The sequence below is a fragment of the Triticum dicoccoides genome, chromosome 7A (genome assembly GCF_002162155.2).
Source record: "Triticum dicoccoides isolate Atlit2015 ecotype Zavitan chromosome 7A, WEW_v2.0, whole genome shotgun sequence".
NCBI lineage: Eukaryota > Viridiplantae > Streptophyta > Magnoliopsida > Poales > Poaceae > Triticum > Triticum dicoccoides.
The window spans coordinates 722,217,516-722,230,778 of NC_041392.1; the positions used below are offsets into that span (position 1 = coordinate 722,217,516).

At 46.3% G+C, this 13,263-nt stretch overlaps 1 protein-coding gene and 1 pseudogene across 1 annotated transcript in view; both read left to right on the plus strand.

Moving 5' to 3' along the window:
• The window catches only part of LOC119329716 (protein MEMO1-like), a 7,158-nt gene extending 2,961 nt beyond the window's left edge, over positions 1–4,197 (plus strand). The window contains exons 5-8 of the mRNA XM_037602789.1: positions 986–1,097; positions 1,194–1,337; positions 3,549–3,723; positions 3,816–4,197. Coding sequence (XP_037458686.1) covers positions 986–1,097; positions 1,194–1,337; positions 3,549–3,723; positions 3,816–3,962 — 578 coding nt within the window. The 3' untranslated portion in view covers positions 3,963–4,197. The remainder of the gene's footprint in view (positions 1–985; positions 1,098–1,193; positions 1,338–3,548; positions 3,724–3,815) is intronic.
• Positions 4,198–4,440: 243 nt separating this feature from the next.
• Positions 4,441–6,278, plus strand: LOC119328344 (annotated as a pseudogene).
• Positions 6,279–13,263: the final 6,985 nt, after the last annotated feature.

Here is a 13,263-nt window from a genome sequence, read left to right on the forward strand (position 1 = left end):
AAAAGAAAACAAGTCGGCCCCACATATCATACACTTGTTCCCTGCTTTTTGTTAGATTTGTTACCTTAATAGTCACACAATGTTTGTATTTCATTGCTTGAGGATGTTCAGAAAATACTTTTCATACACTTTATATACGGCTAAACCTACCTTGAAAGAAGGCATGCAGCAGTGGCTGAACACTTTGCAATCTTATCCCCCTTCCGCTCCCTCCACTGTTCACCTTCATTGTACATACCATCCTATTTAAAAAATTATAATGACGCAATAGGGATCTTGCCTACATCTCTTCACGCAAAAAGAAAGAAGTCTGGTTCGCTTCTTGTGTGACCTGTTTGTAAGTTCAATCTCATTTATTTTACTGAGATGTACATTTTTTATCCATCCACTATCCCCCAAAACAAGTTTAGTCCTCGACTTAAATAGTACTAGACAACAGGATTACACAATCCCTCAACTTTTTAAACAAGGTAATTTTGGTCCCTTTCTCGACCAGAAGCGGTTTGATGGATGACATGGTAGTCGTTCCACACATTTGGTGGCACAGCAAACAATTCTTTTTGAAAGAAAAATTACAAGCAAAGAAAAATCAGGAAAAATAACAGAAAAAATGATAAATCATGAAAAATATTATTAATAAGTTACGAAAAATGAGAATGTTATGGATGGGAAAAACGTCAAGAATTTACGAAAAAGAAAAATCATAAATATTCTGAAAAACAAAGAAATTAGAGGGTACTCAAATAATTTCCTTGTTTTCCATGAATGCACCCAAAATCTGTTTTATTTCTATTTTTCAATTTTATCTCTTTGGATTCTCAGTCTAGACTCTAGAGTTGCATGTCGACCATGAGCTATCTGACATCTCTACCTGTTGGTAGATCTTAATAACACACTATGAGATCTCCTTTTCAATGAGATCATTCTGCCTTGCTTAGCTCTTTGTGAACTTTAGACATACATTCTTACATTACTGTTTTTCCAGTTATCGAGGAACTCAAAGCTACCGGAAAATTTGAATTTATGGACCTTAATGTCGATGAGGCTGAACATAGCATGGAAATGCATTTGCCTTACCTTTCTAAAGTATTTCAGGGGTAATTACTTTGTTGTTAAAGCTTGTATCCATCTTGTATTTCTTTTTGAATAAAATATGGATCCTACACTCATAATTCTTTTTCATGACCTGGCAGACATAATGTAAAAGTTGTACCTATCCTTGTTGGTGCTGTCAACTCCCAAAATGAAGCCATGTATGGGCAGTTGCTTGCAAAATATGTGGATGATCCAAAGAACTTTTTTTCTGTCTCCTCAGACTTTTGCCACTGGGGATCTCGGTAAGTGATTTAATGTCTGATTATTGTGATTTTTGTTTATTTTGCAACGAGATGTCAAGTGTGTCATTACTGTACATACCTCGTCGGTATAGAATAAGTGAACCTAATACAAGGCACATGCTAACCACATAATCTGCAGCTTAAGCAAATTTCCATAACCTTCCCGTGTTACCTTTTTTTAATGAAGCACATGTATTTCTTTAAAGCACGGCTATATTGCCGGCTACCAAACGAGCACATCATTCGATAGTCCTCTGCCCATAAGATATTGTCATCCAGGATAGCTCCGACATTAATTGTCTGTTGTCGCTGAAGCATGGGCCGGTTTATTACAATCCCATGGATGAAACATTACTCAATAAAGGAAGTAGATAATAGAAACTTTGCCCGTCGAAACAGAGTGTTCCCAGTTTGGAATGTTCATATTTGTGCGACCTGAGCTCTTGCTTCTGGTTTAGGTAATCTGTGGCAAATATTGCACTCCCCACTTCCTGCTGCCCAGCTAGCTGTATGGCGTATGAGACATGATCAATAGGTCCAGCTGTAGCAGATACATGATCTCCACTGCTGTCCTGGCCAGTTGCCCCCAGTCTCATCTACCAGAGTTTTGGAGGAAAGCACCATTGATCTTTGGTCATATGTTCTTCAGCAAAAGTAACTAAAAAATAGTATTTGGCGTATTTAGCGAACCAAAAAGCTCTTCCCATATAGAAATGCAGAATAGTTTGTGTGGAAGGTTTGGCTTGAAATTTGTTACTGAATCTAGGTCAAGACACGTGAACAATGAACTTATTTTAACGCAAAGTCGACGACTCAATAGTTCTCCAGAGAGAGAAAAAACTGCACAGCCTCAAGTGTGCCACAATTTATGATTTGAATCTTCTGATCTGATGTATTTGCTGAAAGGTACTATTCTACATAGTAAAGGATGCCCTAATACAAGAATAGCCATTAACCCTGTTCTGCATATCAACTCTTACTAGATTCAACATGTGTCTGACATCCTGACTGTTTAACATATCATGTTTAGTTTAACTGCAAATGGTCTAGAGAGGGATCAATTTATATGTTATAAGTGCAAATTCAGATACAACATTGAGTATGTTCAAGATGAATTTGAATCCATGTCAGGAGACAGAATTTTCTTGATAGTGAAGGATTTGGTCACATTATCCACATACATTCAGGCCTATCATTTAAGCCCCTCACTGACCGAGTAAAATCTTATTGTATACTAGTATTCATGTTGTTGCAATGCTTGCGCAGTTGCGCTTACAGGTGTATAATCTTGTCTATCGATCACTTTCTCTTGTTTCACATAAATGCTCTGGCAATGTACCAGGACCAATCATGCTTTGGTTATGGTAAAATGGTCATGTATTGAACCAATCATGAGCTTTGAAGATCTCAGAGCCGGCTGGTTGATCCACCCACCATTCAAAACCATTTTATGAAAACATAACTATCACTTGCTATCTCCTCTTGTGATAAGCCCCTACGTCCCAAAATCCAAATAGTAGATCTATCTTCAGGGGATAGCTATGCACGCCACTTCTGTCCAAATGGCCACATCATTTACTGAAATTGAAGGTTCTAAAGGCTTTGGTTAGTCTCCTGTTCTATCTCTTCATTTTCTCCCTTTCTCCGCATAAATTCTCTAGGGTCCGCTGTGGCCTGATCGTGCCGACCGTTCCCTTCTGCTTGTGTTGCCTGACTTCTGCTGTCGACAATATTGACCTCCTTTCATTGTCTATGTCGATCTCCATTGCTTTCTCAATTATCACATGGCCTTAATCTGCCAAGGTTGAGTGGAGTAGAAGGCTTGAGTAGTTAGGCATCACGGAAAATTCTTATAAGGCTGGCTCGCCTGCATATGGAGCAGGCTGACATGGGTTGGATGGTGCAGGAAGGCGAAGACAGAATCCATTTGTTCGGACTTTTAGATGATGGTGGATTTTGCATACTTTGTACAGAAATTATGTACCTCGTTCTAGAGCATAGAAATATGTTCCGAGAGCCTGGATTAGGAAAGGCCGAAAGGTGTATGATTTGATTTGAAGGGTGAGTGCACTTGATATGTCACCTAGTGCACCAGGGTATTATATACCCCACATTCACTAAATTCTATACTCTTTCAGTTATGTTTGCTGCTGTCGCTTGGGCATCAGGTATGTAAATGATTGTGTCCATCTCGTCTCATTGCCACAACAGGTTTAGTTATACATACTATGACAAGAAGCATGGTGCCATTCACAAATCAATCGAGGCGTTGGACCGGTTGGGCATGGAGATCATAGAGACTGGTGACCCCGACGCGTTCAAACAGTATCTCGAGGAGTACGAGAACACCATATGTGGACGCCATCCCATCAGCGTCCTTCTTCATGTAAGTGCGCAATTAATTGATGATCTAACTAATATATATCCTTCCCTTTTAAGATTTACTTAATCCACTTTGTGCACATTCTATTGTGTTAGATGTTGAAACACTGCTCGACGAAGATTAAGGTCGGGTTTGTTCGCTATGAGCAGTCGAGCCAGTGCAAGAGCACGAGGGACAGCAGTGTCAGCTACGCATCTGCTGCGGCCAAGGTGGACAGTCCTGGAGAAGAAGGTAAAGATTGAGCAAAACGTGGTTTGCTGGGTACACCCTGGTGTAACGTGCTGTAGCATGGCTGTTGGCTTGCAATCACCGGAGCTTTCTGTCGAACTTTGTAATAATAGCAGGCTCTGGTTGAAGTCCCATAGTAGCTGCTCTGGCGGCACCAGGATTCTGTGAAACAAGAGAACAATATATTTCTGGATGTTCTTGTGTGTATCTTCCTAGTAAGCTCCAGCAAAAAGAAAACGTTCAAAACCATGATAAAGGTTCTACAAAATTCTGAAAATGTTTGATGGTCAAAACTGTTGCAGCAGCATCGTGCATCCTGCTTGCAGCAACAACGGTCAATCCTTGTAGTGTGTCGCGTCTTGCCTCTGCAGGAGTGGTGCTGGCCATTGCAGGAGTGGTGCCTCCCATAGCTATCGCTCCTTCCACACGTACGCACGGGCACGCCAACTCGCCTCCTACGCCGCCTGCCGGCCGGGGCGTAGCAACGCAACCATGAAGCTTCGTCCGGTCGTTGTGTGCCTTCTCCTCGTCGTGCTTCTCTTCGATGGTATATATACTATCCACTACCTCCTTGTTTCTTTTCCATATTCGTTTGCCAAACCTTCTTCTCTTCTACATGCACGCACGCACGCAAGTGCTGACACACATGATCGATCTACTCTACATTGACAGCCGCTCGCGTCGAGGGTCGAGGCACAACCTCCGTCAAGGCCAAGGAGTCATCAAAGAACCAGCAGTGGACCAGCATGTTCGTCTTCGGCGACGACTTTGCCGACAACGGCAACCTCCCGAAGCTGCCCGGTGGTCAGCCCCAGTCTGATCTCTCGCGTCAGTGGAGCTACCCCTACGGCTCTTATCTCAACTCTCGTGGCTCCGCCGCCGCCGTTCCAACCGGCCGCTTCTCCAACTACCGGATTCAGTCCGACTTTATCGGTAATTTATTTATTATTCTAGCATTAGTGATCTAATAAATGCTCTTATATTTCTTTACAGAGGAAGTACTTAGCAAGCTAGGTAGAATTTGTTTTAGATTATCACATGTATAATCCTACTTCTAAGCACGTCTAAATCTAAAACTAATAGAGCATATCTATCGCGTGGAACTTGCAGCAAGGATCTTGGGCCTCAATGCAGCCCCTCCGGCGTACATGCGCACGCTAGATCAATCTGTTGATCCAACCGGCATGACCTTCGCCTCCGGTGGCGCCGGCGTGTTCCAGAAAAAGGTGCCAACTCTTGCCGCACAGGTTAAGTCTTTCACGAGGCTCATCAACAGGGGAATCATCTCGAAAGACCAGCTTCGCCACTCCGTCGCGCTTGTCGCCATCTCTGGCAATGATTACATGAGCGGCGCCGACGTCAAGAACTCCTTCTTGAGTAGCTTTGACGACGTAAGTAGCTAGTAGCTAGACTCATCACACGTACAAAATAAACACTAATAAACCACCCATCAATTAATATTATCGATCGCCACCTTACCAATTTAACTTTTCTCGCATGCATGCAGATCGACACTTACATTGGGAACGCGACGGCAGAGATTGTCAAGAACGTCGTGCAGCTGCAAAAGCTTGGTGTGAAAAAGGTGCTAGTCAACAACATGCATCCCATTGGTTGCACGCCTATAAGGACTAGTACAAACAACTACACCACATGTGACCTTCTCGCCAACTACGCCCGTCCGTGCATAACAAAAATCTAAAGCAGTTGATGGGCAAAAAGAATAACGCGAATAACGCCTACATGCTGGACCTCTACACTGCCTTCACCGACATCATCAATCATGCCCCAGGTAAGTAGTGGCATATATCCATGCGTGAACGTTGTAAACTAAATCTGGTTTCTAGTGTATGAGAGCTTTGATTCAACACGTGTTGGGACTATTTATACATACATACAATTTTCATGTGCATGCAGGTGAAGGGTCGGATCAGTCCAACAAGTTCAACAACAACCTGGCCCCATGTTGCGAGGGTTTCTATGATACAGGCTTCTGTGGACAGCAGGACGATACGGGGGAGCCCCTCTACGAATTATGCGAAAATCCAGACCAGCTCTTCTACTGGGACGAGGTGCATCCGACACATGCTGGGTGGAAAGCCGTGATGAAGGCGCTAGAGCAACCTTTGAAGGAGTTCCTAGATCGGGCCTATGTTCCATGATGCCTTGTAGTTTGAAGACTTTCTAGATTAATTGCTAGCTAGTTGGTGCAATTTCTTATAGGTTAGCTCTACACATATAGTATGAGTATTTGGGAAGAAGCTTGCGAGTTTTTCTTTCACTGCCTAACTTTTAGTTTACTACAAGTACTCTTTATGTATGAAACATGAACCGGCTAATGGTTTACTCCTGTTAGAAAGTTGGTCATGTGTGTGGTGAATCTAGTGTGCATGCATGTACTTGAGCTCGTGGGTAGTTACATGAAATGAGAAGAAAGGAACATCACTACTTGGACGAGTGCGCTGGCACTATGTCCAGAACATAGCAACCCCGCGAACCAACCTGTGGTTGGATGGTTAGATGGACTGTGGTATCCCCAGCCCACCAGGGTTCAAATCCTGGTGCTCGCATTTTTATTTCAGGATTTCCGGCGATGCGCATTCAGTGGGAGCAGACGTTCCCGTCGACGACGAGACGCCTACGGTGACTTCGTAAATCTCAAAATGATATGCCGGCTCAGTCTTTCGGAGGCGCTCATAGGTGTAGGGTCTGCGTGTGTGTGTTCATAGGGGTGAGTGTATGCGCGTGTATATGAGCGCTGTGTCTGTACTGATATTCAAAAAAAAAGAACATAGCAACCCCGAGACTAGATGGCCCATGGGTGTCAAAGGACAATCCCATTACGCAAAGCAAAAGGGGCCGGATATTAATAGGCTATACCAGCCTGAAACATCAATGGTCGGATCTGACCTCTACTACTCTTCTCAGTCGGCAGTAAATTGTAAAGTAAAAATGCTCACCTGGATAGCCATTGCTCAGGCGCTAGGGTTATGGGATTAGGTTCATGTTCTTTTAGGGAAGGACATTCTGAGATTATGGGGTTCGTCGGCCCAACTGCAAGAATTTTATTAGCTAAACAAAAGGTTAGGTAACTCATGATCCGCGCCAAACTCGACATTTCAGATCCCAGTAGCCATGTCAATGCAATTAATTTAGAGCAAGGTGCTAACAATTGCCCCTTCTTCATCTGGATGGAGTGCCGCTGTTGCATATGTACTTCTTCGCTCAACTCATGAGAAGCTGTGTCAACATTTAATTTGAACATGTCATGCTTTCTTGTGCCGTGGCTGCCAACAAGGACAGGAGGACCCGTCTCGTTTCGGGAGAAACACATCCTGATCCATCGTATCATATCTTGCTTGGTGTGTGAAGTTGACGGCAGGCGGGATGAGGTCGCATCTACAATGAATCACCTCTCCCTGCTCGATGGTGTGGTGTAACCTTAAGGCATAGCACCCCTCCTTGCTCTGATTTAAGAGCTAGCACAGCCATCGTTTCTTCATCAATTTGGAAGGCGCAATTCAAGCAGCTGTGTGTGAAACGTGAGGCTGGAAGCACGTGCCAGAGCAGGGGCGCGATGCGTGTTAATATAGGCCAGATGGGCGGCGTGGCAAAGATTACAATGAGGTTAGGGATAGGTTAGTTGTGGATTGATCTCCAAGTTAAGCTAACCATCAAGATCTAATCACAACAACCTAACCTATCCTAACTACAACACGCACGCCACATATCTAGCTGGCACGGTTCATAACATACTATGGCAAGGCATACAACAAGTACAATGATGTTTAACATTCCCCCTCAATCACAACTATCTAAGTTGAGATTGCGTCGAAAGACCTCCAGCTGCCGCAATGATAGTGGCTTAGTGAAGCCATCTGCTACTTGATCACCAGTAGGAACAAACTGAATATTCAAAAGCTTGTTAGCAACTCTTTCACTAACAAAGTGATAATCAATCTCAATGTGCTTTGTTCTAGCATGAAAGACAGGATTGGCAGAGAGATAAGTAGCTCCAAGATTGTCACACCATAGTGAAGCGGCAGACAAATGGCGAATCCCCAACTCTGTCAGCATATTTTGAACCCAAATAATCTCAGCAGTGGCATTTGCTAAGGCCTTGTACTCAGCTTTTGTGCTTGATCTGGACACTGTGGCTTGCTTACGTGCACTCCAAGAAATCAGATTGCCACCAAAGAACACTGCAAAACCTCCAGTGGACCGCCGATCATCAAGACAACCTGTCCAGTCTGCATCTGAAAAGGCACTAACAAGTGTGGAGTCAGACTTGGCAAGTTTGAGACCATGACTCTTGGTTGCCTGAAGGTACCGAAGAATTCTTTTGACTGCTGTCCAATGAGTACTAGTGGGTGCATGGAGAAACTGGCAAACTTTGTTGACTGAAAAACATATATCTGGCCTGGTTAAAGTCAAATATTGCAAAGCTCCCACCACACTTCTGTACCTGGTGGAGTCCTCAGCTCCAAGTGCCTCTCCATCATAGAGAGACAGCTTCTCTGAAGTAGACAAGGGAGTTGAAGAAGGTTTGCAACTTTTCATGCCAACGCGCTCAAGGATATCTTGTACATATTTTTCTTGGGACAAAACGATTCCACGAGCCACATGCTTCACCTCGATGCCAAGAAAAAAAATGAAGATTACCCAAATCCTTGAGAGCAAAGTCCATACGCATATCCTGAAGAAGAGCATCAACTGCCCTAACGGAGGAGCTTGTGACAATAATATCATCAACATAAATAAGCATAAAAATGGTCACTCCATGCCGATGATAAAAAAACAGTGAGGTATCTCCCTTGGAAGCGCAAAGCCAAGGGACTGTAACTTGGAGTACAGGCGATAGTACCAGGCTTTGGGTGCTTGTTTCAAACCATAGATTGCTTTGTCAAGCTTGCAGACATTGCGTGGTAAAGCTGAATTTTCATACCCAGGAGGCTGCCTCATAAACACCTCTTCTTCCAGAACACCATGCAAAAACGCGTTCTTTACATCTAGTTGTCGCATGCACCAGTTTCTAGATATTGCAACTGAGAGAATCAAACGAATAGTAGCAGCTTTTACCACGGTACTAAAGGTATCCTCATAATCAATTCTGTACCTTTGCTTAAAGCCCTTTGCCACAAGACGTGCCTTGCATCTGTCAATAGTGCCATCAGACTTGCGTTTTACCTTGTACACCCACTTGCAGTCGATCACATTTCTCCCTCTGACTGGTGGAACCAAGTGCCACGTCTTGTTCTCTATGAGTGCCAAAAATTCTTCATCCATAGCCTGTCTCCACTTGGAGTCAGCAAGAGCATCATGCAGATTCTTGGGTTCACCTGTGGCACAAAAAGAGCCCCACCGAACACAACCATCTTTATATACCTTGGGCTTGGCAATGCCACTCTATGACCGGGTATGTGATCGAGCAGGAGGCGGCGGGGCGGGTTGAGCTTGCTGGAATTGGAGGCGATTTTTCATGGAGGAGACCGCAGAGTCTGATGCAGAAAATCCCGAACCGCCCTCTTGCAGCGACCCAGACTGATCCGGTGCGGCAGCCGATGGCGAACTGCCATGTGGCAGCTCTGGAGCGGCCACGTCCCTCGAGGAAGATCGATCCGCGCCAGGATCCATGCGCCGTGTCTCATCAGGGTCAGGTGGGCCGCGCCCAGCCGGGGACAGCGCGGTAGTGCGCCTGGCGGGCCCACCAGAGGAGAGCGGGATAGGGCGCCCGCCTGGCAGCCTGTCAGTTGGCGCGGAGCCCGGCGAGGATCCGCCTGGTGCGCCTAGCCCACCGGAGGAGAGCGGGACTGGGCGCCCGCCTGGCCGCTTGGCTGTTGGCGCAGATCCCGGTGAGGATCCGCCTGCCGCTGCTGCGGACGCAGATCCCGGCGAGGATTCGCCTGGCGCAGCTGCTGCCGCGGATCCCGAGGCCGCCGGATCTTCTGTGGCCGAACCAGACTCCTCAGGGTGCTGCATAAAATTATGAGAATTTTCGCCAAAGTTTTTAATGTTTGGCTGTCCTGTTTCCTGCACACTTTCAGCTGGATCATGGGAGTTAGACAAGGACATATTAGCAGCAGTAAAATCAGCTCCCCCTTGAGCGAAAGAAGGAGATGGCAAGAGGTGAGAGGGTAGGAGGAGCAACTCTTTGCGAAGTTGAGCACCGGCATTTGAGTGGAGACTTGCAAAGGGAAAGACTTGCTCGTCAAAAATGACGTCACGTGACACATACACACGGCCAGAAGAGATATCAAGACATTTGTAACCTTTGTGAAGAGTACTGTACCCTAGAAAAGCGCATTGCTTGGACCTAAATTCAAGCTTGTGCTTGTTAAAAGGGCGCAAGTTTGGCCAGACAGCACACCCAAAAATGCGGAGAAAAGAATAGTTGGGCTTGGTGCCAAAGAGTCGCTCTAATGGTGTTTGGTTCTTGATAACTCTGCTGGGAATACGGTTAATAAGATAGACCGCAGTGAGGAATGCCTCGTCCCAAAATTTAAGAGGCATAAAAGCATGAGCGAGTAGAGAGAGACCAACTTTTACAATGTGCCTATGTTTTCTTTCTGCGGAGCCGTTTTGCTGATGAGCATGTGGACAAGAAACGTGATGTGTGATGCCAATGCGTTCAAAAAATGAGCTTAACCGTTGGTACTCCCCACCCCAATCGGTTTGCATGGCAATGATTTTACGATCAAAGAGACGTTCAACATGAGCTTGGAAAAGACGAAATTTCTCGAAGACATCAGATTTATTTTTGAGCAAATATATCCAACTAAACTTGCTAAAATCATCAATAAAACTGACATAGTATTTCTGTCTTCCTACAGAAACGGGTCCAGGACCCCAAACATCTGAAAAAATCAGCTCTAAAGGAGCTGTGGATTCACTAGTTGAACGAGAGTAAGGTAACTGATGGCTTTTGGCCATTTGACATGCATCACACACCAGAAGGTGGTCTTGTTTATTTGAAACAGGGAGATTGAAATCACGTAAAATCGTTTGAACTACCGGAAGGGCAGGGTGCCCTAGGCGCTTGTGCCACCTAGAGGTGGAAGGCTTGATGGCAGCAAGAACTTGGCGTGGGGGTGCACTCTATCGTCCGGTCACGGGGAACAAGCCCCATCTACTCTTGTTTTGCAGAATTGTTCTCCGGGTAGCCTGATCCTTAACAAGAAAGAATTCAGGATGAAGCTCAATGAACACATCATTATCTCGCATAAGATTATAGGCAGAAAGAAGGCTTTGGTCGGCACTAGGAGCATGAAGAATGTTGTTGAGATGCAAGGAACCAGAGGGAGTAGATAATACTGAATGACCAATATGCTCTATGTCCATACCTTGCCCACTTGCCGTGTGAATTTGGTCGGTGCCGGTGTAGCGATCGCGGACAGCTAGCTTCTCCAACTCGCCGGTGACGTGATTTGTGGCTCCAGTGTCGAGATACCAATTGGTATCCACACCGTAGGAGTGGGCAAAGTTGGCGGAGCGTGAGTTTCCACCACTACCGCCACCGTCACCGCGCCCACCACCACCGCGTCCGCCACCACCGCTGCCTGCAGGGTTCCGTACATTGTTGTTGAAGCCTTTATCGTACCTCTTCCTGCAGCGCCACGCACCGTGGCCTTCCTCCTTGCAGATTTGACAGCGTTCATGGTCACCGCGATCACCGCGGTCACCGTTTTCCTGGCGCGGCGCACCACCGCCACCACCATGGTTGTTGTCGGAGTAGTTGGCGCGATCGCCGTAGCCACTGCCGCGGTCACCGTAGCCACCGCGTCCACCACTCTGACCACCGCGTCCGCCGCCGTAGCCGCAACGACCACCCTTCGCAGCAAGGTTGGCGGAGTGGTGAGCGGAGAAGGCGTCATGCTGGGCAGTGATCCGGGCCTCCGCAGAGAGCAGCAGGGAGAAAAGCTCGCTGAGACCGATCGGCCGATCGGTGGCAGCCCGCGTGGAGATGGAGGTGACGAACCCGTTGTAGTCGGGTTCATGCATGAGGCCCTCGAGGATATGCAAGACGATGTCATCCTCCTCGAGGGGCTTTCCTGCGGCAGCGAGTTCATCTGCTAATCCCTTCATCTTCATGAAGTAAGCAGAGGCGGAGAGATCGCCCTTGCGGGCATTGCCGATCGCCGAGCGGAGCTGGATTTGGCGTGCTCGGGACTGCGCGGAGAAGCTCTCGACCAGGGCTTGCCAGACGCCCGCAGCCGTGGTGTGATTGGACACCTGCATCAGCACTTCACGGGATAGAGATGCGAGCAAAAAAGTTAGGACCTGTTGATCTTGAGTAACCTAGATTGCATGTTCGGGGTTTGGCAGCTCGGTGGTCTCCTTCTTCCCATTGGTCTCCTTCTCGGTGACGATGACAGCAGCGGGTTCCTTGATCGAGCCGTCAAGGTAGCCCATCATCGCCGCAGCCCTGACGTGCGGAAGGACTTGCACCTTCCACACCAGAAAGTTGTCACGGGTGAGCTTCTCCGTGATGGTGTGGCCGAGGGAGGCGAGCGAGGGCATGGCCATGGCGTGGGAGGAGGAGGAAGACGACATGATCTAGATGTGTGGAAGACTTAGGCTCTGTATACCATGTGAAACGTGAGACTGGAAGTGCGTGCCAGAGCAGGGGCGCGATGCGTGTTAATATAGGCCAGATGGGCGGCGTGGCAAAGATTACAAAGAGGTTAGGGATAGGTTAGTTGTGGATTGATCTCCAAGTTAAGCTAACCATCAAGATCTAATCACAACAACCTAACCTATCCTAACTACAACACGCACGCCACATATCTAGCCGGCACGGTTCATAACATACCGTGGCAAGGCATACAACAAGTACAATGATGTTTAACACTGTGACCAATAGGTACTGTAGTTTCATTAAAAACATACGGATGTTGAGTACGTCGAGCTTCCCTACACAACATACAGATTCATCAATCATCATTGACCTAGCTCTTAAAAAATATAGACAATATACGTTTAGGCGCGTGATAGAAACAATGCTGTATCATCAAATCCATTTTTTCCCAAACTCTGAAGTTGTGTACGTAGTGTGTTTGAAGTAGCAGTGAGTACTGAGGAATGACCTTTGTGTCAAGTTAGGCCAAGAATGTACGACGTGCAGATAACCGTCAATTTGACACGTTAAGGCTAATAATTCACCGGACATAACCAGAAAGCTCGTTGAATGGTGGTGTGAATTGAAGGCATGCATGCCACGACTGCTTCTGAGTCTCTGAGTGAATTGTGATCTAACTAGCAAAGCTCGACCTATGCTTATGATTGAGCGTTGGGATTGGGTACACCCGATTCCAGTCA